The sequence below is a fragment of the Strix uralensis genome, chromosome 16, assembly GCF_047716275.1.
Source record: "Strix uralensis isolate ZFMK-TIS-50842 chromosome 16, bStrUra1, whole genome shotgun sequence".
NCBI classification, from domain to species: domain Eukaryota; kingdom Metazoa; phylum Chordata; class Aves; order Strigiformes; family Strigidae; genus Strix; species Strix uralensis.
In genome coordinates this window covers 15,146,422-15,171,805 of record NC_133987.1, presented here as the reverse complement: position 1 = coordinate 15,171,805, position 25,384 = coordinate 15,146,422, and the positions used below count along the sequence as shown (strand labels likewise).

The 25,384-nt window shown below is 36.7% G+C and overlaps 1 protein-coding gene and 1 long non-coding RNA gene across 7 annotated transcripts in view; one reads left to right on the top strand and one right to left on the bottom strand.

The window, feature by feature from the left end:
• The window catches only part of LOC141950576 (uncharacterized), a 29,125-nt gene extending 10,257 nt beyond the window's left edge, over positions 1-18,868 (top strand). For 3 of the 6 annotated variants that reach the window (XR_012631090.1, XR_012631086.1, XR_012631087.1), the window contains 5 exons: positions 215-284; positions 5,681-5,852; positions 14,374-14,577; positions 14,899-14,990; positions 17,754-17,874. This is a non-coding gene — a long non-coding RNA (uncharacterized LOC141950576). Of the gene's footprint in view, positions 1-214; positions 285-5,680; positions 5,853-14,373; positions 14,578-14,898; positions 14,991-16,069; positions 16,530-17,753; positions 17,875-18,280 lie in introns of those variants that run through there. The other 3 variants (XR_012631088.1, XR_012631091.1, XR_012631089.1) reach the window with 3 other exon arrangements.
• On the bottom strand, positions 7,744-24,998 carry ERCC4 (ERCC excision repair 4, endonuclease catalytic subunit). Its single transcript, XM_074885585.1, has 11 exons — positions 24,816-24,998; positions 23,648-23,828; positions 20,483-20,678; positions 18,979-19,186; positions 17,717-17,897; positions 17,243-17,371; positions 16,546-16,656; positions 14,795-15,386; positions 12,868-12,960; positions 12,119-12,231; positions 7,744-11,017 (listed from the first exon to the last, which is right to left on the bottom strand). The coding sequence occupies exons 1-11, from the start codon at positions 24,987-24,989 to the stop codon at positions 10,284-10,286; spliced, it is 2,712 nt and encodes a 903-aa protein (XP_074741686.1). The 5' UTR covers positions 24,990-24,998; the 3' UTR covers positions 7,744-10,283.
• Positions 24,999-25,384: the final 386 nt, after the last annotated feature.

The window sequence follows — 25,384 nt, the reverse complement described above, 5'->3', positions numbered from 1 at the left end:
AATAGCACAGTTACAGAAGTAAGTTTAACCTTCATAAGGAATGAAAAAGCCCTGGGAAATACTAATTCTTAGGTCAATTACACTTATAATGCACTCTCATAAAATGAAATAGAATGAACTAGAGCTAGAATCTAAGCTGCTGATTTGTAAATAATTGAACTTGAGTATCTAATTTAGTGTTTATTTGTGCCCCCCCCCCTTTTTTTTTTTACAGTTAGAATAAAATAGTCTGGTGTATGGAATATTTGCCTGTGTTTGAAGAAGGACTTTTGGCTCCTAAAAAGGTACATTATAAGAACTGCAAAATAATTAAATAATAGATAGCTAGTGCAGTAAGTGTAGGTCTTTACAGATACTCAAATGCAAAGAGGTAAAGCAAAAGTGTTAATGTCAGAAGAGGGGATAGGACACAGGTCCCTCTGCTGAAAAGACTCTGCTCTCTCCTCTTTCCTGGGTTGCATAACCATTTCTTCCCACAGTTTCACCTCTTCCTTGGCTAAAGTTGATTAAAGAGCTCTCATTTCTATTTCAATCTACTTTATACAGTACTTATAAGATGTTTAGATCCTCTAGTTGATATCTACACACATTTGAAAAAAACCCATCACATAGATGCTAATTTGAGTTTCCCAGTTGAAGGTTTGAATGTTCAATTACGATGCAATTAGTTGAAAATGAGGCATTATGTAGCAAAATCCCCATGTCAGCTTTGAAAGTTAAGTTTATGATGAAATAAGACATTTCAAAATTGAAGCTATGACTGCATTCTCTGTGCTTCTTTAGGCCAAACATGTGTTCATAATCCTTTCTATTTATTCATTATTTCTTAACACACAACAGCAAATTAAGTCCACATGAGCCTTTTAGATAAATAGATAAACCAGATCGTAACTGATTTGGCCCTGATCCTATTTTGGGATCTGTTGGTTTAAGCAGTGTAGCCTGAACAATAAGGGTCAAGCTAATTACAGTTGCTTAGAAATCCAGATTTTCTAAGTCTGAGCAGGGTCCTGCCTGCCAGCCTGAAGTTCTCTGTACTGTTTTGAAACTCACTGTTTGAAGAAGGACTTGAACTGAAAAAGTCTAGCAGCAAAACAGTAACTTCTTGTTTCCTGACTCCATGCTACCATTTAATCCCCAGCTTTCCTCTCTACAGAGTAGTTAGAGACAACCCAGAAGGTGAGATAAAACTGGCTTCTAGAAAGGTTTTGTTGGTGAGTTAGTGCCATATTGGGTCCCAAAGCTATACTGGAGGTGACAGAATGTTTCTGCATGTGGCAGAGACTGGCTTAGTGAATCAGTGCATCAGTCATAGGAATCAAGAGAAAATTCAGTGTATGCTAGTCAGAGCATCGCTAGACACTTACTGAAATGAAGACTTTTACCTTAAACTGGTAATAAATAACAGCATATCAGAAGTGAAAAAGCATATGGAGGGTTATGAAAGATAAGACTTTTAAGGTATAAACTAATCTGTGAGTTAGTGGCTAGTTTCAATTTTACACTTCATCATAGACTTGCTTTGTCAGCTTGGGCATATCCCTTTGCCTTTAGTTTTTCTGGCTCCCTGTTTGTGAGATAAAGTAAATATATCATGAAGTCCGTGACAGAATTAAGCTCTTAATTTTATAATCTATCAAGCAGGCACAGTACTCTCCTCATAGGGTCTGTTTGGTATTTGACTAGAGGTTGTATTCTTTCAACCACAACAGTTCAAGTTACATGAGTTCCACTTATGTCCATAGTCATTAAAAAAGACAGTTATTGTATTAATATAAAAGATTATATAAAAAATTGTATTTTATTTTTACATTCAGTAAACAAGCACTCCAAAACCTCACTTATGTGCAGAATGCTTCATTCTTGAAATATTGTACTGTTCCTAAAATTGCATGTAGAGAAAAGCTGTTCACCTTCAGACAATAAAACCATTTGGGGAAAAAAAAAAAAGCAACAAAGGAGAGGAGATAGCTCTGACTTGCAGAAACAATCCTCGATGACTGTTCTGGGAATGATCTTCAGAATTACCTCATTATTTATTCTTGGTGCAGTCCACCAATTAAACAAACAGTTTTATATATAGAAACAGGGATGGGCTTAGCTTACTTTTTCAGGGTCATTTTCAGAGACGTGGACACTGAAGATGTGCAGGCTCATGTTACCCAACACAGCAGATACTCTGTGTCTGTGTGTGTACATGCACGTGCAGATGCACATGTGTAATGTTACATGCTATTGCCAAAGTTGATAATGAGTGAAGGAGAGTCAGAGATTCCTGGTGGAGATCAGTTGAAATTCCTCTATTTGGGTAATAATGCATGTGTTATTCAAGCCACTAGAAGTATGTCAGGGATCCCTAAGAAGCTGATGGGTCTGAGAAAGGAAAAAACCCACTGCATTTTAATATCAGTAACACTTTGCGGAAAAAATTCAGATTACTTAATATGTGATCATTCAAACCTTCCATCAAGTAACTATTAAAGTGAAAAAGAAAACCTTGATTATGACTTCTGTCAGCTAGTGATATGCAGTATAATGCTAATATTTAAAAAACCTAATTTCTGTAATAGTTATACGAACTATAATACAGCAGATTTATTGCTGCAATTCAAGGCTTGGTTGAGACATCTTTAAAGACTGCCTGTATAGATAGTACCTTATGCACCAAGATTTGTATGGGACATGCCTCAAAAGTTTCTAGGTATTTTTTCATATTTGGTATGGGCAGGACTCCTTTCTTGAAGGATCTCTAGATTTTTACTGTTGTGGTATAGCTGAAGGTGATCTGAACATGTACATACTGGCCATCTCCGTGTTAGGAGCGTCTCTTGCCTCCAACTAGTGGTCATAACATAATGCTTTCAGACTACAAGCATTATAAATGTAGTATGGCATTCTGTAAGTTACAGAAAAGGTGGATTTCACTTCGGAATGCATCTGTAACAAATGAAACAAGTGGGTTACATAGACTTTAGCAGTTAGAATCATGTAATAGTTTAACACAAATGTATGTTGATTTTTAAAGACCATAGTTCTTTCCAACACTTAACAGATTTTAAAGATGAAGAAGGAACAAAGCGTATCCTGACAGTGGGAGGAAGTAGGTAGGGGGATTTCATTAAAGAAAATTTAGACAACAGTAAGAGACATGGCATTAATATTTTTGTTGTTGCTGATCTCCTGTGTCCTGATATAAATGATTATGGATGGAATATGAGTTTTTGCAGGCTCTGAAAACTTGTCAGTTGTATTACTGCAATGTGTTAAAAGGGCCATGAGATATAAATGCCACAAGAAAATTTGCAGCTTCAGCTATCTGTATGTAAGATTCCAAGAATTTTGTTACATGCAAAAAATGCTTTGAAAGTTTTCCAGGGCTAGGAATAATTTATAAAATCAACAGATTATAATTTTATTGTATCTATATTTGGCCTGGTTTTAATCTGTTCAAAAAAAAAATTCCAAGACAAAAATAAGAATTACATGTGGCAAGAACTGCCAGTCTGCTGCTCTGTGTCTTCTCTCCATGTCAGTTTTCCAAGTGTGACATGCCTCAAGTCTGAGACCAAAAGGAAAATGAAGTACAGTACATTTTTTATATAAGCCCCTGGATATTAAGTACTGGACAAGGCTCCAGTGCAGCCAGTCTTGCAAAGAACTCAATGTTAGTTGTGCTCAATAGACATCACTAATCGCAGCAATATTTAAGCAGTGTTCTTGAAGGCAAACAAATAGACAAGAATACAGACAGACATCATTAGGGTAGGAGAAGCAAAAAAGAAATAAATTAGAAAATTCTAGAGGAAAAATAGAAGAAAGATAAAAGTTGAATGGAGAATCTGAGAATAATGCAAACACAGCATCATGAGAAAAAAAGTTATAAAGAAACTGTAAGATGTACTTAAGTCAGTGTTAAATGATGCTGTGGGTATATGACACACAGACCTCCACTGCAGCTGCACATTCCTGGTGCCCCGGGGCCCCGTGACATTCAATTCACTCAAGAGGATGGTCAAAAAATGGATTATAATGCATGAGTCCCACTGCATACACTAATGGGATCTGAGTAGCTCTGCACAAATAACTCAAATTAGAATGATGCTGCTTATTTTTAGGGGGACTGAAATGCAGCAATGTCAAGTTTAGGCATTATGTGCCACTTTCGTGGGGGAAACTCCTGGGTTTTGAATGACTTGGGAGATGGTTCTGTATATGTTAGAAATTTGAATGTTAGTATGTTTCTGTGGATAATAGGTAGTAGTCACTAAAGAGAGATAAACCAGAGCTATTTCACTGAATCCAGACGTGGAAATTTGTTTCTCTTTTTGCTAATCCAAGTATGTAAAATTCCAGTTTATACTTGCGAGCTTTCTGAATTAGGGTTGATGGAATTTGAATTCCATTGAACTATAGTTATCAAAGACAAGCTGGAGCAGGGGGGAATGGTGATATAAAAATAAAACTTTTACAAATTTATAGTACATAAGTGATAGATCTAGTAGTGATTTTGAAAATTCTACCCTCAAAAATTATAAATTTACTCTGGCGTTCTTGAAAATCCTCCTGTAAGGCCCCTGCCTAAAATCTTTTAATCAGTAATCCCAGCTATGGTTGCTAGTTTAATAGTTCCTAAAACGGTGTTTAGTCTTCTTTGGACCTAGCTCATAGTAAACCTTACCATCCCATAAACAGAGACTTACGTGTGGTTTTACTTTGAGTCTCCATAAAAAGACTATTCATTGTGATCTGCTGAGCAAACTTACGGGAGAAAAGTAGCCATTAAAAAAGGCAAATCAGTTGCAAGACTTTTTTTGCCACCTGACCACTGTCTGTTCATAAACAAAGGGAAAGAATAAAAATGAGAATGGTCTAAGTGGCATTCTGACAGTTGAAGAAGCAGCTGGGAGCTCAAGGACAAGACTGCATTGCTGAATAACAATTCCAGTTTGGAAACAATGTCAGTTGTTTAATAGCTACAGTCTATTGCTCTTTATCAGTAGATGATAAAGTTGAAGGAAAAGAGACATAACGCTGAGTGACAGAGGACCCTAGAAATGAAATACATGTTTTTATTTACAGAGGGCAGCTCTTCAAACAGATCTGTGGTAAAATGCAAGCTAAGAAACCAATATCTATTTACCCCAATTTAATATTTCTATGAAGACAGCTTTATAGCAGTAGTGGATGAAGATAATTTTGCCACACTCTAAAAAAATCACACTAAAATTAGTATGTATGCAAGCCCGTTTTGATATATTGCAGCAACATCTTCTGTTTAGACAACAAATCACCATAGCAGTGTAGTAGCCCTGGTTACCCTTACTAAGTTCAGTAAGACTAAAGAATTAATCTTAGCTAAGTATTGGCTAGCAAATCTACTGAACATTTCTTCCCTGTTTTCAAGACTGTGTGGCTGAGAATATTTCTTCCTTTTAATTACTGTGGAGAAACTTGTAAAATACAGATCAAAACTCAAGTAAAAAACAGCCAGCCTATTTGTACTGAAAAGTCTGGGAGATGAACTCTTAACATTTTGTACTCAAAATGAAAAATGGCACTGAAGCTTTAAAACATTTGAATATTTCCTCGTACAACCTTATCAAAACATTTAGTCAGTCATGTACATTCTCTCTGTCTCTGGCTTTTTACAATGGAGTAATTTTTATTTTTTTTTCCCCAGAACCTATTTGCCGATTCCAAGAAGAAAAGACAAGCGAAGATAATGGTGCTAAAGTGTTCGTTTTCTACAGGCTCCTCTTAATTCCCCTTTACTTAGCACCAGTTTTTCTGAGCCTTCTTATATGTATGTAATACGTGTATGTTAGCTGCATCAAGTTAGTGGGGAAGTAAAGGTAAGGGTTTTTATTCAGTCATTATGATACTGGTTCCCTTAAAGAGTGTTGAGAGAAGCTAAAGCCAAGAAATCAACAATTTCAAATGTCACTGTTTCATCAATTGAAGCCACAGGAGAGTAGCTCTGAACTACCTCTCAACTATATTCTGGGTCGAATTTCAGTGACTCTGATCCCAGTTTTAGTGGCTGGGGGCGGGAAGGTCTAAAGGTACTCTTTCTATTACCAAATACTTAAGAGTTTGCCATCATTCTGTACCACATGAATCATGCAACCTTTCAAATTCATACACGTTAGAACTTGAATCTTGCTTTAAAAATAAACAAACGTAACTCCAGATTACAATAGATGTACCCAGCAATTGCACATTACTAGCATCACCAGACTTGCTGCTATCACAGTTATTTTAAACTGATAAACATCAGGAAAGATTCATGGTTTGAAGAATAAACTGGAAATAAGAAAAAGAATAGAAGCAAGAAATACTATTGACAAATATATGTATCAGTTATGTCTTATTTTTGAGTAGGTTGCTAGCCAACAGGATGTTAGGAATATTATTTGAGAGAGGAAGATTTGGAAAGAATGACTATAGAAAAAAAATTGAAACTTTGGGAAAAAAGTGTATGTAATTGCAAATTAAGAAAAGTCAGTGCATGTATTGCCAGTGTGTCTATTTTCAATTCAAGAAGATAGCTCACAGTTAAGTAGATATTAAGGACTTCATATGAAAAACATAAAAGGGTTTATGCTTAGTTTGAGTTGATTCTGCAAATACCCAAAATTCTTGCTCTTATGTCAAGAAAGAGTAAACACGTGAAATAAGTTATAATTACAAAGTATTACAAAATCCTGGAGTAATAGTTTCTGAACTTTTTTGTTTATGACTCTACTTGCATTTCTTAAAATCACATATTGTAGAAAACAGATCAACTGAATATTAATTTAATTTAGGCTATCTTTGAGTAAGAGCTAAGGAGAACTTTGTCCTACAACAGTCCTTATAAAAGGATTGTAAACCTTGCTAGCACCCGGCTTATGGAGACTTAAATAAAAATCGTCAGTTGGTAAGCCCACACGACAAATTTCTTTAACAAACCTCAGTTGCATTTCTTTACACTGTTTGTCATATAAATAATGTATTCATAACTATTTTTTGGCAGATGTTTGCTTTTGGATTCTGTTCTACAGTCATAGAATTGGAATTCTGGATGACTAAGGAAAGCTTTAGAGACAAATGTTTTTATTTTCAAAAACTAAGGTATTTGTGGTTGTACTATCTGCAGATGAGAGCCTCACACTCACAAAAATCCTCACATTTAAATTTCTGTACTTTTTAAAAGTCAGGTTTTTTACAGTATAGCTGCATATTTTATAAGCAGTGTGGATTTCTGGTCAACTGGTTTACATTTAAGTTTTGCATGCATAAATTTGAAAGTGATCAATACAGCTGGTACTGAAAAAGCCCTACTATAAATGTTCGTGCAGAAAAAGTAATTTTGAAGGTAAAGTTTGTTTTGGTTAGAGACTGCACATAGCCAGCATGGCAAGCAAAATGACTCCTTTGCAATTGTAGCTAGAAACTGCAAGTGTCACCTCTAGGAGGAATAGTATCCAGATAACTTAAACACTGGAACTACACCATAATCTATCCTGTGCAAAATATATTCACTAATATAAGCTGCATTTGTTCCTAAGAGATTTTGGTTTTATTGTTATTCTAGAAGAAACCTTGTGCAATGAAAGCCTAGGACAAACTGCAGAAACAAGCAACTTGTTAACTTACTTCCCAATAGCATAGAGACCCCACCGGTTTCACGTATTCAGTGACCTTCAAACGTGTAGTCTTGGTTTGGGTGTAAGAAAGAAAGAATCTGAGACATTCCCAAAATGAAAGCAGTATCTTTTTTATTTAAAAAAAAAAAAAAAAAAAAAGAGGCAAGCAAAAAAAAAAAAGCATAAACTTAAAACATCGAGCAAATGACAAGATACACAAAATTTCATTACTGCTGATGAAAGCAAGCACTGTTAAGGCCAGGGAAAGAATCCTAAGGATTTTCATCATTCACCCACACATATTGTGGTAGCTGCATACAGGCAGACTCTTCTTGGTTATTTCAGGGTTAAGTGGTTTCAGCAGACAAGACCTCTTCCACCTTTGTTCACGATTTGTACCTACTGCCCCAGAAGGACACACCACTAACTTGCAACCTAAGTACAGTACAATTACAACCTAGTACAGTAAAATGACAAATCACAAATAAGCAGTAACATACAGCAGTGTTACTTGTGGTTGTTTTAAAGAAAAAGTCAAATCCTGCACTGCAAAAAAACCCAACCAAAGAAAACCAAACCACCTTACAAAAATTCCACAGATATAAACAAAATGCAATTTAATCTAAGTATTTAGCAAATACTAGTTTCATTATGCGACTTTGATCTAGCATATAACAAAGCTACAACTTCATCACCTCTTCATATACCCTTCATTTTCACCTTATGCAAATCTAAGCAAAAAAACCACTGAGAAAGCTGAGATGTAGTACATCTAAAAAACCTCAAACCCGCAGTTCATGTAGCATCTTAATGATGCAAATGCAGGAACAATACACGTTTTCCAAGGTTGTTCAGCTCTCCTTTTCTGATTTAGGCTCTACAGGCCATGCATTCAGGACAGTTATGTTCTTACTCTGATCTTCTGTTTCTTAGCCCCACTTTACAGGCATTCTGAATCCTGAACATTCCTGACCTTATTGCTTTGAGTAAGGAAAACTCATGGAAAGACTTCTTTTTATATTAAATGAAATAGAATGAGGGCAATAGAAACCCTAAGATACAGCTTATAAACCACACATTAGAAATAAAAATGTTCTGATATCAATACAGCCAAATGAGAAACAAGATAATTAACAAATTTTAATCTTATTATGGACATATTTAATACTGAAATTTGCATCTGCAGAAAAATGTTCTCTCTGGAATCTGTCACAGCTCAGTCTTGGACTATAAGTTAACAAATTCATAATTCACACTTAAAATGCACAGTAAACATTAAACCTGAAAGTGCGCAGTACAGTTTTTACTGAACTCGAATACAGAAAATCAGTATTTTCTCCTTTAGTGACAGTGATTATATTGATCTGCTGCTAGCATTAAAATCATATAAATACATATGTGCAAGTCATTATAAATAAAGGTTTTGTCTCAGCTGGTGTAAATGCACTGGCATGTTATGACACAGCACCAACCCTTTTGGCAACGGCAGTTTGTCACACAGCTGTCGTACCAAACTTCAGTGCAGAATATATGTTTTTAACAATATACACTTCCACAAACTATCAAAAGAAGAATAACTTCTCCCTGTTTTATGCTACATGGAACACTAAAAGTTTTATCCTCCAGGTGACAATAGCTTCACTGAATTTACTGACAGATAGTCTATTTAAGACATGAAAATGCAAGCGCAATACAACACAGAAAGAGACAATATTGCAAGAACTGTCAACGCTTTTGGAAAACCTTACTTAGAATAACTATTGCATTTTATGAAAGGAAATATGCTCTGGTATAAAGGAACAGTCCCAATGGTATACCTAGATTTTTCACTTTCAAGTGAATAAGGTGAAAGAGCTATCAAAATTGATAAAAAAAATAAAGTATCTAAAAGTATAAGTAAGGCACATTGAGAATTAAATTGTATCATGTCCCCACAGAATCTCTATCCAGTCTAAACCAAAGGAATGCGATTAGCAAATCCAGCAAGACAGAGCTGAGCTGACTTTGGAATGTCAAAAAAGAAAGTATAACTTCTAGTAAAGTAAGCAAATATAATGTAGATCATACCATACAATTGTAGTTTACTGTGACAGATGCTTATGATGATGTTCTAAAATTTATGACTGAGTCCATGTAAGTTCTCCTAAACAAACTCCTGACAAAAGACCACTATGTTTCAAATAGCTCCATCACTATCAAAAATTAGCAGTTTCCAGAGTGTAAGACATTAATAAAAATGGCAAAAGCAAAGTGATATATCATGCAGCAGGTCACACATACTAATCAAGACACAGTACATTTTTAGCTTTAACAAGACATCCTAACTTTCAAAAGAAAACACCTTTATCAATTAGTCTTAGCACTTAATTCTTATGGACTTGGTGAAGAGCTTCATTTCATTCAGTGAAATTATAGAATTGGTTAAAGTGCTGTAGAAAAAATAAAAATAATTTGCATTTCTCTATTAAAAACACTTTTTATTCCTCTTGAAACTTGTGTTCAGTAATAATTACATCAAGTGTTAAAACTGATGGAACAGCATTAGCAAGAAACAGCTAGTTATCTTAGAGGGCATTTATTAAAGTATTTCATGTACTTTGCCAAAGTACTGTGCAAGAAAAATGATCTATGCCTTGTGTTGAACAGTCTCATTAGTCATCTTTTGCTTTTTCCTTTAGATATTGCCTCTTTGTAGGTCAGATGAATAAAGTCAAAGAGTTGCGTGGCATTGGCAGCATTACCCAGAATTTTGGAGAGTTCGTCCTTTGACAGTGTCGCTAGCTCTGCAATGCTTTTAACGTGGTTCATTAAAGCTCGACAGTTTTTTGCATTAATACCTGGCATTTTTAATAGAAAGTCCTGAGGACCAGGGTTATACTTGTCTGACTCGGGAAGAATTTCAGAATCTGCTGTGACAGCCATTGCTGTTTCTGCATCAGGCTGGGGATGGTTTTGTTTTAACTCTTCAAACAGTTCAGCAGTAGCATGGGGAGAGGGACACCACAGGATACGTAACTTCGGGAAATGGAGCGTAAGAAGGGTTAGTTTAGAAGTAACATCATTACTGGAAATCTCTTGATGTAGAGAGCCTCGTGGAATCAAGGAGAAAGGTTTGTTAGGATCAAATTCAATCAGGAGAATTGGTCGCTTATAGTAACGGGACATAGAAATGCATTGTGCATACAGTCTTCCATTATTTAAGGAACCAATCAGATCACTGATACTCTTCCGCTCTACACAGATATCAGGAGTTAGAATATAATCTCCAACTTCCAAAGTAACAGGCTCAATGTCAATACCACGACGATGAATCAGTGATGGAAGCTCACTACGGAATTCCCGCATATCCACTATTACAGTTTGCTGAACACCCTTCTGTTCCTGTCCACCTAAAGAGCAAAATAAATAGAGTTAACCTAGTACTTATAAACTCTGACACTGGTTGGATAGTTTTCCTGTGTGCTGCCAATGCTTCCGTAATGGATGGACCTCACATCTCAAATTATACATCAAATTCAGCAGTAAAATAAATCCAGACTTCATGTAATTTTTTGCTGTTATAGCGAAAAATCAGTTGCCGAATTATATACTGTAGTTTATGGAGTATGCTCTGCAGTTTAATGAAACTATCATGCTACCTGGTAAAAGCTTTGCGTATGTGACAATGAAATATGTTAATGATTTTAATCTACAGTTTAAAAAGGCATCAGAAAATTTTTTAAAAGTTGCCTGCAAAACAAGATAACAAAGCTGATCCTTTTTATTTCTAGCTGTTTCCCACAGAAATGTGACATTTTATTGTAGCAGTTATACTTTAGCCTCTAGAGCTGTAGAAGGACACAAGGAGACGGCAACATCAAGGCCACAAAAGACATAGCAAAGATTAGAGAGCATATGGTAAAGGAGAGCACGGTTACAAAAATGACAGCAAAGAAAAACAGGCAGAGTTGTAAAGATGAAGACAGAGTATACATGTCAGAGGAAAGGAACAAAAATGTGGTTAGAACTGCAACTAAAGAAAAAAGGTGCTTTATTGCAAAGAAAATAGATAAAACCTCCACATCTGCAGTTGTTTACCCAGGGAATCTGTTTTGTCCCCAACATTTACTAGCTCAAGGACAACAGTGCCTTTGACTATCTGTAGACTTCAGTTTTGATGTTTTAATTTCTCTCCACTTCCCTACAAACAATACTAGACAGTCTCATAACCAACGAGCTGCCTAGAAATGATCCAAATGGTATCTGTCTTAATGGCAAAATACTTCATTAACGTCTATTTTCTTTTCAAAGAAAAACATCATTCATTGTCTTTGCACAGAGGTAAATGGGGTAAGAGAGATGATGCTCCTTTACCATCAAGACTGCAGAGCACTGTGGAGCCAAGGTGCAATGTGTCTATGACCCAGACACTTTGGACAGGATTTAAACAGAAGAGTTATAGGTCTTTTTCAAAGCTGAGAGCTGCAGGCCTAACTGCAGGAACTGCTCACCTGCTTTGCGGGTGTCAGTAGAAGCAGAGGCAGGTTTAGCATCTCTTATTAGGTCTAAGTTTGTTTCATCTCTGCCTTCTCTTTCTTCAGGAATAACCATACTGGCCTTCTCTCTAAGGAACCACAAAGAAAGAAACACTAGAAACTGCAATTATATGAGAAAAATAGGTCAAAATACTTTAATACCCTTCAGCCATGTAAAATCATATATAGTTTAATACTAACTGCAAACCTCATCAGAAATGCAATTACTAGGTCTTCTAGATCGCTGGGCTAGATGCTATATTTTTATTTTCAATTGTTAGCACTTTTTTAGCATCTGATTTATCTTTAAGAACTTCTCAGGGCATATGAAACCAAGGAACTAATGATGAGTAATAGCAGTATAAATACTGTCTTATACAGTCATAAAAGCCTTAGAAATACCTTACAAAAAATGTTACCTGCAGACAAAAACACATTACAAAATTAAATTCATAGACAATTAGGGAAAAATACAAGTGGTGCTGTTTAGCCTTTGAAATTTAATATTAAAACACCTAAAATAAATATCAGGTGCTTTGAAAAGGAAGGTTTTGACTTTATATTGATTCTCAATGGGAAATTTCTCTTAACATCTGAAAAACAACTGAATTAAAAGTTTATTTAAAGCCTTCACAGAGTTAAGAACTTCACTGTATTTAAAATGTAGACATATATGGGAATTACACAAAACATTAATAATGAAGGTAGTAAACTAATTTTGTTACCGAATGAGTTTTTCGAAGGCCTCCTTCTCTTTTCTCAGAGCTGTGAGATAGCGCTGTTCTTCTGTTGAGCCCCCATATATGAGGAAATATACTCTGTAGGTTTGGAGGAGAAGACAGAAAAAAGAAAAAAGAAAGAGATCACAAAACTTCTTAAGTTAAAAACACCCACAGCCAATATTTAAGATTAGTAGCAGTAAGTGTCTTACAAGTTAGTATTTGCCTTTAAAAAGGCAAGTGAAAAACCACTATCTTTTTCTGTAAAGACATTCCAAAATTTGCAAGAAAAAATCTTATATCCAGCATTCTCTCTTTTCCCCCTGGCAGATAACACTTACTGGGATTCAACCACAGTGGACTCAGATTGCAGTCAGCCATTCAGCAAAGACACAAAGCAATTATAACAGGGAAGTTATATCACTGGTTTTAGAATCTTCCAGTAGAATATATATAACAAACTAAAAAAAATCTGCAGTCATCCTGGGTTAGGAAAAAACACCATCTAAGATTTTAAAATGATGTATCTGTACAAGGAAATCACAGGTTCTACAAAGAACAAGCTGTCATTTGTCTCGCAGAGATGAGCATACTGACAAATGAAGTTTTATTCCACAAATGGGGGTTTATATGGAACATATAAGAATTAATAATTACCTTAAGGAATTAATTGCCAATAGCCTTTCAGCACAGTAATTTTTTTCCAATACATTTTAATTGAGGTACATTTTAACAGACTGATAGGATTTTATTCCTATTACTTTTTTCGTGTGGTGCATCTCCTAACCCCTACTTGCATGACTGCATTGGATTTTCCTGCTCTGAAGTGTGGCAACATGATGCTGGAGGTAGATACAACATGTGCTGATTAGGCAATTAAAAATAAATTGTACGACTAACCCAGTAATTATCCTCATGCGATATACTTTGTGAGTACTGTCATTTATATTTGCACTAGAGAGTCCTTACCTGGGTATCAGGTACAGAGACTAAATACTGCCAAACTGATTTCCATTTTCAGTTACGTTGCATATATCCAAATCTTTGACTGGAAAATTACAACTGCTCTGTTAAATTTATGCAAAAAATTTTCATGATAAATTGTGATAATTTAATGTTAAGTTTTCGTGATTGTGATAAATTCATGATAAATTATGCTTCAACTGTAGTAAGTAAAGTGTGTTTATTCTAAGACTTAAGAAACTGCCATAAGTTATTTTCAGAGAGGTACAGGTAGAACTACAGTTTACTCTATTCAAGAGATGCTGTATCAGGCAGCCATATAAATGAAAGATAATACAGAAACTCACAGTCTATTAAAATTTAAGTCTTCTATATTTTTAATTAGTCTGTAACATTTACTCATAAAAGGGAGTTTTGCAATTTACAAGTGTACCAAATATATATATAAACAATGTGGAAATCTTTCTGTCAGCTAACACCAGAACTGAGCATAACTGCAAATACTTATTTTCTTTACTGTGTTTTCCTTTACTTGTTTTTCTGTTACAGTTTCTGAATTACTGGTCTTCAGCATGACCATACATCAGGAAATGTGAAAATTAAATCCAAACTGGAGCTTGTTGTGTAAAAATCATACCTAAAGAGACGGTTTAAAATGAGACTACAGCACCTCAAAATGGATCTATTGCCACCAAGATCATAAAAGCAGAGGTATTTTAGAAGATGGAATGAATTTTATTTTTTTTCAAACAGGTATGTTTCTGCTGTTAAGGGACTAAATACCTGCTGGGAAGTAAAAATTATCTTTTGTTTACATCAGACATTATGCTTTTGTCTAAAATTAAGAGGGCTAAACAGGAGTTAAAAGGTAGCTAAACAAACCACTGGATGCACATTCTGCCTTAACTGCTCAAGTGCACTTTTTATTTTTTCTTTTAAGACTAAAATTACCCTGACCAAGTCAACTTGCCTCAAAGGCTTCCCAGGCCTGCTTGCCTTGTAGATTTCCAGCTGCCGAACAAAAGTTAGTTCTGCATCATATAATACAACATATCTTGGTTCTACTTCATGCAGTACCCGAGTGAGCGCATAGGGATCACTGCAACCCTGCAACGGATGAATAATTGTGAGCGGGTTCTTGAAAATACCGTAGTAACAATCTGAGGGTAAGTTCACATCGAAATCTTCAGGAATGGTCTCTTCAATACTGCTTTCTTGGCTACTGCTTAATTCTTTATTATCTTCCACCTCTAACTCCTCTCTCTTTTCCTCCTCAGTTTTCCCTATCATTTCGATTATAGTCCGGTCTTGCTGCTTCTTGTGTTTATTTTGTTTAGAAGAAGCTGTGAGCTTGGCTTTTTTGGCTTGAGGCCCTGTGTCTGGTCTGGCATTTCCTTTGGACTTGACGGTTTTTCTGTCCTTAATCCACACTTCTCCAGCTTTCTCATCCTTTCCGAAGGTTTTGTTATACAGTCTTGTTAAAAAAGCTTCTGCTCCAGCAATAATACACTCCCTGAGCTGTGCACAAGCTCGGTCGTCACTGGCACAAATAAGCACTTGCCCTGCAGTCAAGAAACAGTAGGATGTTTATGATCTGTTATGCTATACTTCTTATCCACCTACAAGACATCTCTTGAGCAAATTGTTTTTAATGTTCCTAGAAGCCTGCCTGCCAAATACCTTTACATTTGGTTGTCACTGTTGCTCCAGACTTTCAGGGAGTCTAAATTACATGATGTTTTGTACCAAACAAGATTAGAGCAGGTTAATGGAAGTTCAGCATTCCTTATTCTTACACCATCTAAATTAGCGAGGCTTTCCTTTTGACCCTCTGAAATGAGGCAGATATAGTGTGTATCGAAACATACTCGGACAATTTTATATTTTTTTTTTTAAATGTGGAATAAGACAGAACTTCATTTAGACCATTCTAATTTTCAGCCTTTGTCAGCTGTGTTAAAGAGTCTAAAAAAAATACATGTTTCACACTGTATTATTGACATTTGTGGGCCTTGAATAACAATTCTCCACAAGCTGACTCAGATAAACTCCTACAACACTAGGCGAGAGCGCCAGTTCTTATCCAGAGTCAGAACACTGTGGGTGGGAGAAAAGAGCACTTTTTTACCCTTACTATTTCCTAAAATAAAACTTGGTGAAATTTAAGAGGATGAAAAGCCCTAAAATAGGAAAGTGAGCAAAGCAGTTAGAAACACACTTGCCTTATACTCTCTACCCCATTTAGGTGCATCTCCTGGAGAAGCAAATTTTCAGGTGCATGAGAAGAATGTGTGAGATGGAAAGGACAAGACAGAATCCCTATTTTTTTTGAACCTGAACTTGAGAAATAAGTGAATGGTACCTAGATTATTATAAATTTCCACATTATTAGTTTTATTGGTTTTGAGACTAAGGTATCAGTACAATATTGAAATATAAGTTAAAATATTTTTTTGTAATAATACAGGTTCTTTCATAAACAGTTTTGTATAGTAACCAACAGTATTTCCCTTTTAGAGCAAGAATGACATAGGAGTTTATGAAAAACTATTCAGTTTTAGACAGCTTATGTACATAAACTCCTTAAGTCCACAATTATTAAATTTAAAACTATCTCTTTAATAAAACTACAGTAAAGAGTTAGGCTCCTTCTCCCAAAAGTCAAGTAGAAGTGAAAACTAGCTGTACTGTGAAAGTTTACATCATTTAGTATTCTCTCACCTGGGCCACCAAGGTCTTCACTGTTCCTATTCTCATTTTCAATCTCTTTCAGTACTTCTCTCAAAGCTTCCCATTTTGGGTTACTTTCTAGAACCAATTCCCTTTTCAGTTCTGAAACAGAGTAAGATTGAACATAGCAGGTCTTACAGTCAAAATATCCTTCAAAATTTTAAATTAGTGGTTAGATGTCAATAGCATGATGGTTGTTGGCAAATACGATATTCAACAGCCTACATATGCAACTTGTTATGCTAATGGGTTGGAGAGCACTCTTACACAAATTTAAAAATGGGGATAAGTGCTTTAGTGAAGCAAAAAGTTAAAATATTCACTCATTCTTCAATTCTGAAGCTCCTGAATATATTTTTTTTTTAACAAAAGCTATTGCAGCCTCCTACCTGTTCACATAAATAAAAAAGATCAAGCTAAACACCAATGTAGTAGAACAATTCCATAAAAGCTTTCCCAATGATCGGCCAAGCAAGCTTAGAATAACCCCTTTACTTCTTCGTGACTCTATTTTATGTTGTTTATTATATGCTTTTTGAACTAAGATTATATCTCAAGTTATCCCAGCTAACAGATTGAGATCTGGAGCCGGGTAAGATCATGTAGGGAACCACAGCACAAGTAATATTATGCAGAGTGTTTGAAATCGTGTGACACTCTCAAACTTAAAATTAGGAATGATCATTACCATTTTCCTTCTTTACATCACTTTTTTCAGAGACTTTGCCTTTCTGATTCAGTTTCTCATCTGCAATGCGATAAACTCTAGCTCGAGCATTTACAAACATTGAAGTACTGGAGTCAAGAAACAGCCAACCTAAAGAGGAAAAGAACGCAGTAGTAGTTTAACATTTGCAACATGTATGTGTTTCAACCCTTTCCCGTAAGAGCCCCACATCTCCCAGTCTGGAATACCTGTGCTACCTGCTTGCTGTATAATTACCAGCTTAATAGAAGACAGAAATGTGATGCAAATCTCACACTGTTAAGTAACAGCAGTTAAGTGGGAAGATGAAAGCATTATCTGTCAATAAAAACCTACGTCCTTATGGCTGGTTATATAAAACCTAATTAGATACCTTCATATGTTTGGGAATGTTAATTAAAAATATCAACATTTCACTGTTTCATGCATTAACTTGTATGGTTATTCAGTGTTTACCTGAATTCTCACCAAAAGCTTTTTCACTTGCTTTCAGTGACTCCAGAAGATTAAGGAAAGTGACACAATCATACTGAGTTAGATACAGTAGCAAAGTACGTAGTATCTTCAAATCCTGGACCAAAGATTTTGTCTTAGCTCCAAGTTGATGCCAGAGAGGATCTAAATAGTGACGTATTGTCTAGAAATATAAATTGGAAAGTCTAGGATGTCAAATACATAGTATACTAACCAAGATAAGAATGCTTTTTTTTTTTTCCTTTACAGAAAATGCCACTAGTTTCCCCAAGTTATTAAACATACCCAATTAATTATGTGATGGTGAGGTATTTGTTTTGATAAGTAATCATTTTTTGCAAAGTTAACATAATATAGATGCCTTTATGTAAAACATTTCAACAATTTGCAGATGTGTATCATTTAATGCTTTCAGTACATATTTTCCTTTCCATGTAATAATAAATTCCTGGTAAAATAAAAGCCCCCTTATTTTACTGGTACTGGCCTGTGCCTTTAGTATCTAGTATCCTAGTAAAAAATATTATCATGTCATTTAATTTTCAGAATGAGTACCATGCAGATGTGCAACCTACAGAGCATAAGAAAAAAGCCTCTAAATATTTAAAGCACAGAAGGCCTTACATCAAGATTAAATCACAGGTAACAAATAACCATGTTCCACTATGATGGTTGAAGTTTACGATTTTACCCTACAGAAAGCCTCTGTATGCCAAACATTCCGGATCTGCCGCAAGGCACACACAAATAGTGACATACATAATGATGGAAAGATATTATAGATGCATGCACGTGCATATTACCTATTATATACACTGCTTCTCCCAGTAGAGAAAATAAAAAATACCAGCAGGAAATTCAAGAGGAAAAAAAAGGGGAAGGGGTGATGGTGGAAATAACTGCATACTGATCTCTAAAGTATTTTGAGCTGAAATTGCAGCCATCTTTATCATAATCATCATAATAATATACCAACCATGAATCAGGATGTTCTTACTATAAGGACTTTGGAAATCAAGGAAGACCAATAATACCAATACACCAAAAACCCTACTGGCAACTGTAACATCACCATTACAGATTAACAGTGTTTCTCTCCTTGTACCAGTAATAAACACCTCATGGGAGAATACTCAGTTGCTGTTGGTTATTTATTTTACAAATAATATCTTTTTTTGCATGGCAGACAGTTTGAAGATCTACATCCCTTTAGTTACACAGAACAAAACAATCAAAATGGTTACCTTGTCAAAAGATTTACCAATAGCATTTTCTAAAGATAGATCTTCTACTTCAAGAGCTGGATTATAACGTTTGAGTTCTCTCAAGCATGCGTTCAGAATGTCCAGGACTGAAGTCTGGATAGCAAGCATAGCAGGGGTCATTGACACATGTATTTCCACCACTTCAGGTTTATGCTTCTCTAAAAATGAGTTCACTGCTATATGAAATCTAAGAGGAAAACAGCTTATTGAGATTTACATGGATAGTTTGCTTGACCTACAATTATTCAGAAGTTTGTATAAACTACAATAACAATTGTTTTAAACAGAAACAACTATGGTAATTGCAAAATAAATCAGTTTCTACTGCTGTGATGACTGCAATCTTATGAACAGCCTCAGAAAACCATCTATTCCACAATTATGACTGTAGTCATTCTAGTCATGTGAGCCTATAGTGCTGGTGAATGATCCATGGAAAATTACTGCACTAGATTCTCCAGCATTATTACACATAACAACTCTTGAAATAAAACAAAAAACCAAATCTCCCAAGGGAGGAACTGGAATGGGTTCATTAATCCTTTGGATTCACACGGATCCACTAGCAGATTCTGCGATGTTCCTAGCTTCTGCTTATAAGCAGCAGGTCCTTGTTACAGCTGATCTGGCTGTACAGGCACAGAGATGCCAGCTGATTTTTACTCACAGGACGCTACGTCTGCCGACCTCTGAAACTCAGTGGGCATTTCCCTTACTGCATGCTGCACCCCCAGGTCTTTTCATGGTTCAGAGGCCAAGGAAGAAAATTTAGAGAGCTTCTATTCAACCTTTTCTATCCTAGTTATGTCCATTTCCACTTCTTAGCGATACTGAAAGAAAGACTGTTAAAGAGTTTACAATGCAGAGTAACAGTATGTTAAGATGGAGTGAAACACATTCTAGGCTGGACTAAAGGAACAAACAGGCAGATCTCCTGCCCAAGGCAAGAGCATCGAACGGGTAATCAGCTAAAGTTCCATTTGTGGCTCTGCTCCTAAAAGACTTAATGCATGTCACAAACTGGGCAATTTGGTTTCTATCAGGCATCAAGAAATATTATTCATACACAACACATATGTCAAAGAAGATTAAAAAAACTGACATGTAGAAACAAGTACCTCCATGAATGGCAGAAGTGAGAGATTGTATTCCTGTTACTTCATGGCTTAAATAATCTGTTTAATAAGTGAAGTTTTTCTTAAGCTATTAAAAATGTCACTTTCTGCTGTGATTTCTGTTGGCTATAAGGACAGCTATACCATAAGGTTCAGCCCCTTATTGATTTGGGTCTATTTTCAAAAATACTTAGAGAAATTTAGCATCTTTAAGACCACTTCTTCTGTCAAAATGGAATGAAATTTTTTGGGGAATACAAGAGGGAACACAGTGTGACTGCATACACCTCATTTTCTTAAAAACCCACTGTAACATCCTTCATCTATTTTCAAGTTTAACTCTCCAGTGAAGTAAAGAGGTGCCTTACCTTGGCCACAGATAAAGTTTCCTGACAAAAAGATTTCTCATCACTCTTTCCACGTGGCAAAAGCCAGTATTAAATGCAACCGCATTATCTGTAAAAGCTTTAATGAAGCCTTGCTTGTTCTTCTGACGATAAAGTCGCAAGATAAATGCTTCCTGACAGGACTCAATAATTCTGTGTGCTTTGTACACCAAAATGCCTGGCAAAATAAAAGGTTTTCAAGTTGCAAAAAAGTAAAGAAAGGTCCAATTTTGTATAGATTTTTTTCCTCAAAACTGTCTTACTCTTTTAACACTTTTTTTCCTTAAATAAAGTACAATAGGAATTTAAATCTTCTAAAGCGATGGTTGAACAAACGTCCTGGGATTCAAACCAAGTGATTCCTCAGTTTCAGTACCATGGAATCCCCAAATAACAGAACTGGGTTAATGATGCATCTTTAGCAAAAAAAAAAAACAAACCAAAACACCTTGTGCTTGAGTGGCGGGATTTCTCAGCTTAGAAAATTCTTTGCTTCTAAGGCAAAACTTGAACTTGAGCCTTTTAGAAGAAGTAAAAGCAAATGCAAGACATAACACACTATTACAACAAAGCAAGAATGTGATATTTGAGTTAGTTTGTTAGAGAAGTTCTGGAATTACAGACTTATCAAGTATGTTTCATTGGTAACAGTTCAAGTGTTTACATGATCAAAGAACTTCTGAAAACATTTATTTGGCTTTTCCTCCCCCTTATGACATTCATATTCAAACTTGAGGACAGAAAGTTCCATCAACTGTACACCACCAATTTTCTTCAAGGCTATGGGTGTATTAAGAAAAAAAGATTTATCGTGCACATTTTAGTACAGAGAAATGAAACAATAGTTTAACTACATTAAGTGTTTGAGGTGAGTACTTCTGGGATTTACACTTCACTCAGCCAAGACTTGTTAAAACCAAGGCTTATTTTTCCTCATGCTTATTCGTGTTAAGTGCACATTACATTTTTTCACTCTCCCCCTAGTGAGGTGAGGCCATATGGTACTTTTATCTGTTCACAGCTTCCAGTGGAATAACAAATACCTTTCTAAAATGGAAGCAAAGAACAGCAAACATCACAGGTTTTACCTTGTACCTACATCAGCTGACAAACTTACAATGTATTTAATTTCTATAACAAGTTTCTTCAACTTGGCACCCAGCCACTGATTTTATATGCCTTTGCTTTGTAAATGAAAAAGCACCTATAAGAAAAAGTTCCATATAACTGTTAGTCACTTGTGATCAAGTCATGGAATAAGCCACTAAAAGGTATTTTTCTATCTAGACATTCTTACATGTCTCCTATGAAGCAAATTTTTCAGGACATAATAATGATTGTACTCATTTCTGAACATCTTCCTGTCTGTCAAGATGTGACTCTGAAAGGACATTACAGGAGACACGCAGAATTTGTAACAGGCCAGTAAGACTATGTGTTTATTATAACACCTTCCTACTTTTAGTCAGTATTTATCTGCTTACAAAGTGAGTTCACACTGCTGTGTAAGCCTTGGTAGAAACAACTTGCCACTGTTTACCTACATCAACTAGCATCAGTTTTACCATGCCATTAAGTACATCATTTCTATTTGGCCAAAACCACCAGAAATAATTCTTCTTTACTGCAGTGATAATTTCTTATCTTCATTTAGCTGAATTTATGAGTTCATCAAATGTTAATCCACATGTGATTCTACACTGATTTTATAACCATCATTTATAACACCTAGCAAAAAATCAGTAAAGTGTTTCTATGTTAGCTCCTCAAGAAACACTATTACAAGTTTTTGTTGTTTCTGTCATGCAGTTTCACACACAGATAATATATGTGTCCAACAGAACCACGTGTTACCCAAGTTTTAAATGAAGCAGCAAGTCTACCAAAGCTGCTGTCACACTGACCTCTCGTGGCAATGCAAAAACTATAGCAACTGTGTCATTATAGGACTGGACTATTTTTTTTAACTCTTTAGTGTATTTCTTCTTTTCATACTGACAAAGTCCAAAGGTGTGTTTTCTCTCTTTTTTTTTACTTCTTTGGTAGAGCAGAAAGTTAGAGAGGAAGGAGTCAAGGGGAAGAAGATAAATTAAAGTACGTTGCCCAGAAAATGTGGGGGCTTTTTTTAAGCTAGAAATATCAGAATTGACAAATCTGGCATCCTTTGGCTCTAGCATAAAACTGTTCAAAATGTTTTACAGATTAGAGCTTGTCATACATTGACTAAAAGGTATACAGTTTCTGAAGCAGAAACTTACATTCTTCTAAACATTCAATATTCAGTTATGTTTAGCCATTAGGATGTTAACATGTAGACAACAGCAAAATATTCTTATATTCCTGGCTCTTAGATATCTATTTTACTAGCTCTCCAGGCTGTAACTAGGTTTCCAGTTTAGACAAGAACAAAAAACCAATGGTGGCTGAGGGAGAAGGGGAACAGAACATGAGAGGAAAAAGATAACATCTTTCATGTATAATTTCTATGTAACAACAAAAAAGGTCACAAGCTATTCCCAAAACCTTTATAATGGTAGCAACAGCATTATTTCACTATACTGCTATTCAGATAGTGTCCAAGGTGTGTCAAAACAAAGATTAGTAAGGTATTGCTATTTTTTGATTGGAAGTGTCATCAGGAGTAATTCGTTAACGTAAAAAATAGGTAGTGTGTATGGTTGATAAAACATGAAATCTAAAATCAGTTTTAATCATAGGCCAGTGTCCTGGCCTATAGATTGCCTGGAGTATAGATCACAGGACACTATTTTACCAAGTGCAATCAATTATTATTCTTTGAAAGCCGGTCTGAATCTCATGTTTCTTATGTCAACGGCATGGTTTAACTGCTGATTTGTTTTCCAGCCACTTATTGATATTAGAAAGCTGTACAAATGCATGATCCAGTATCTAAAAATAATGTGGATGTTTTCAGATCATATAATTAAGGCAAACACGTTCGGAGCAAAGAAAACCAGTAAAAAAAAAAGAACAAACTACGTATTTGCTCCTTTTACCTCAGTCTTTGGGGGAAAAAAAGGAATACTTCTTCAGCCTCAATATTGGTTAGGAGAACTCTTCCTATAGCATTAAGCTTTATATATTTTCAAACAGAACAGTCCTACTTTTATCTCATTAAACTCTTACCGGTAATGAGGTTTGCAGGAATTCTGTCGGTAAGGAAATCTACCACAAGGATTCGACTTGTTGCAAAGATGACTCCTCCTTGTGTGTAAAATTCATATCTAGTATTATTTGTAATTTCATTGGTAACACGCCGAGGAATATGAACAACTCCATCTGACCTCAGCTGATCAATAAAATACTCCTAAACCAAACATAATAAAAACACAAGACATCATTGTGGTAACTGATGACATGGATGCAAAAAACCGTACTCTGTTAAGTTTGAGAAGCTGTCCAGAACAAATTAAAGCATGATAGTATAACATGCTACCTAAGGAAATCAGAACTATGATTTTTTTCTTCTTAGGTATACTTTGTTCAGTTTCAAACTCATCCAGGTGATCAAAAAAAGTCTATGTATTTTCAGTAGTAGCTAGACAATATTTAAGCAAATATGGGCAACTGACACTCAAAGGAGCTTGCATTTTCATATGTTCTAATAACTCTTTTTCAGAGAGTAGGCAATTTTAATAGTGACTTAAGAACAGAGAATTGGGAAGAGATGGTCTTTTAGTCCACTCACCTGCTATCAAAGACAACTACATCAGGTAGGTCATATACGTCAAGCTTAGTCTTATAAACTACAGCTGTGGTACTTATTCAGCTACAGTCACTACAAAACATCCCCAGAACACCACCTCCCTGAGGCTGGGAAACCTCCTTGGTTCCAGGGAAAACAGAGCGGCATTTTTTTTGTGCAAGTAGGGACAAATCTGTCAAGTTTCACCCCTTTCTGCTCGCTGGCTACTAACAGTTTTCTGCTATTTACAAGTTAATTACTTATTATTATTGGGACTTCATCGTGTTGCACGAGTAGAAATTCGGACCTTGATCTGATCCTGAACGCGTCTGGTCTGACAACTTCTCCCCACTAAGTGCAAAGGCCGGGGCACAGCGCCCAGGCCCCCGCTGTCGCTGTTACAGCCCCCGCCGCCTGCCCCTGCCCCGGCCCGCCCGGCCCGAGGAGCCGCTCCGCTCGGCGGGAGCGGGCAGCCGCCTCCTCCCCCAGGGCCGAGACACCGACAGACCCGCCAGCCGCCCCCGGCTGCGCCCGCCGAAATTGAGAAGCGACGCCGGTGAGGGGGAAGGGGCGGGGCCGGCGCGACGCCGCTGCCAGGGCTCCCCTCACCTCCTCGGCAGGGCTGGTGTTCAGCACCAGCACCAGGCTGGCGGGCTCGCAGTAGAGGCGGAGGAAGCGCAGCAGCAAGCGGTCGATGCCGAGCCCGCGGGCGCAGATCACCAGCCCGTCCTGGTGGAAGAGGTCCAGGAAGATCTGGCTCTCGTGCTCCAGCAGCACCGCCATGGCCGCCGGTGCAGCGGCGCATGCGCACCAGCCGCCGAGCGCTCCCGCCTCTGGGGCGGTGCCGCCCCCTGCCGGCCGCAGGCGGTGCGGTCCTCCAGCGGCCGGCGCGAGGGGCTTTCCCGCCCAGAGCGCGCGGTACCTCAGGCGAAGCTGCGGCGGGCGAATGGCGGTGGCGGGAGAGGCGGGTCCCGAGGCCACCGGCGTGGAAAACGAGGTGGGGAAAGGACTTATCTGCCCTGCAAGCCCCTTGCAGGTGCTCCTATTAAGGCGGGCTGAAGCCCCCTCTCCTCCTCGTGGGTGTGGGGAGTGTGTACTGAGTGTAAATATGAGAAAGGGGTCTTTTCCTTTTTTACTACAAATTATTTGTTGTTTGTTACTAATTACTTGCATTTCTT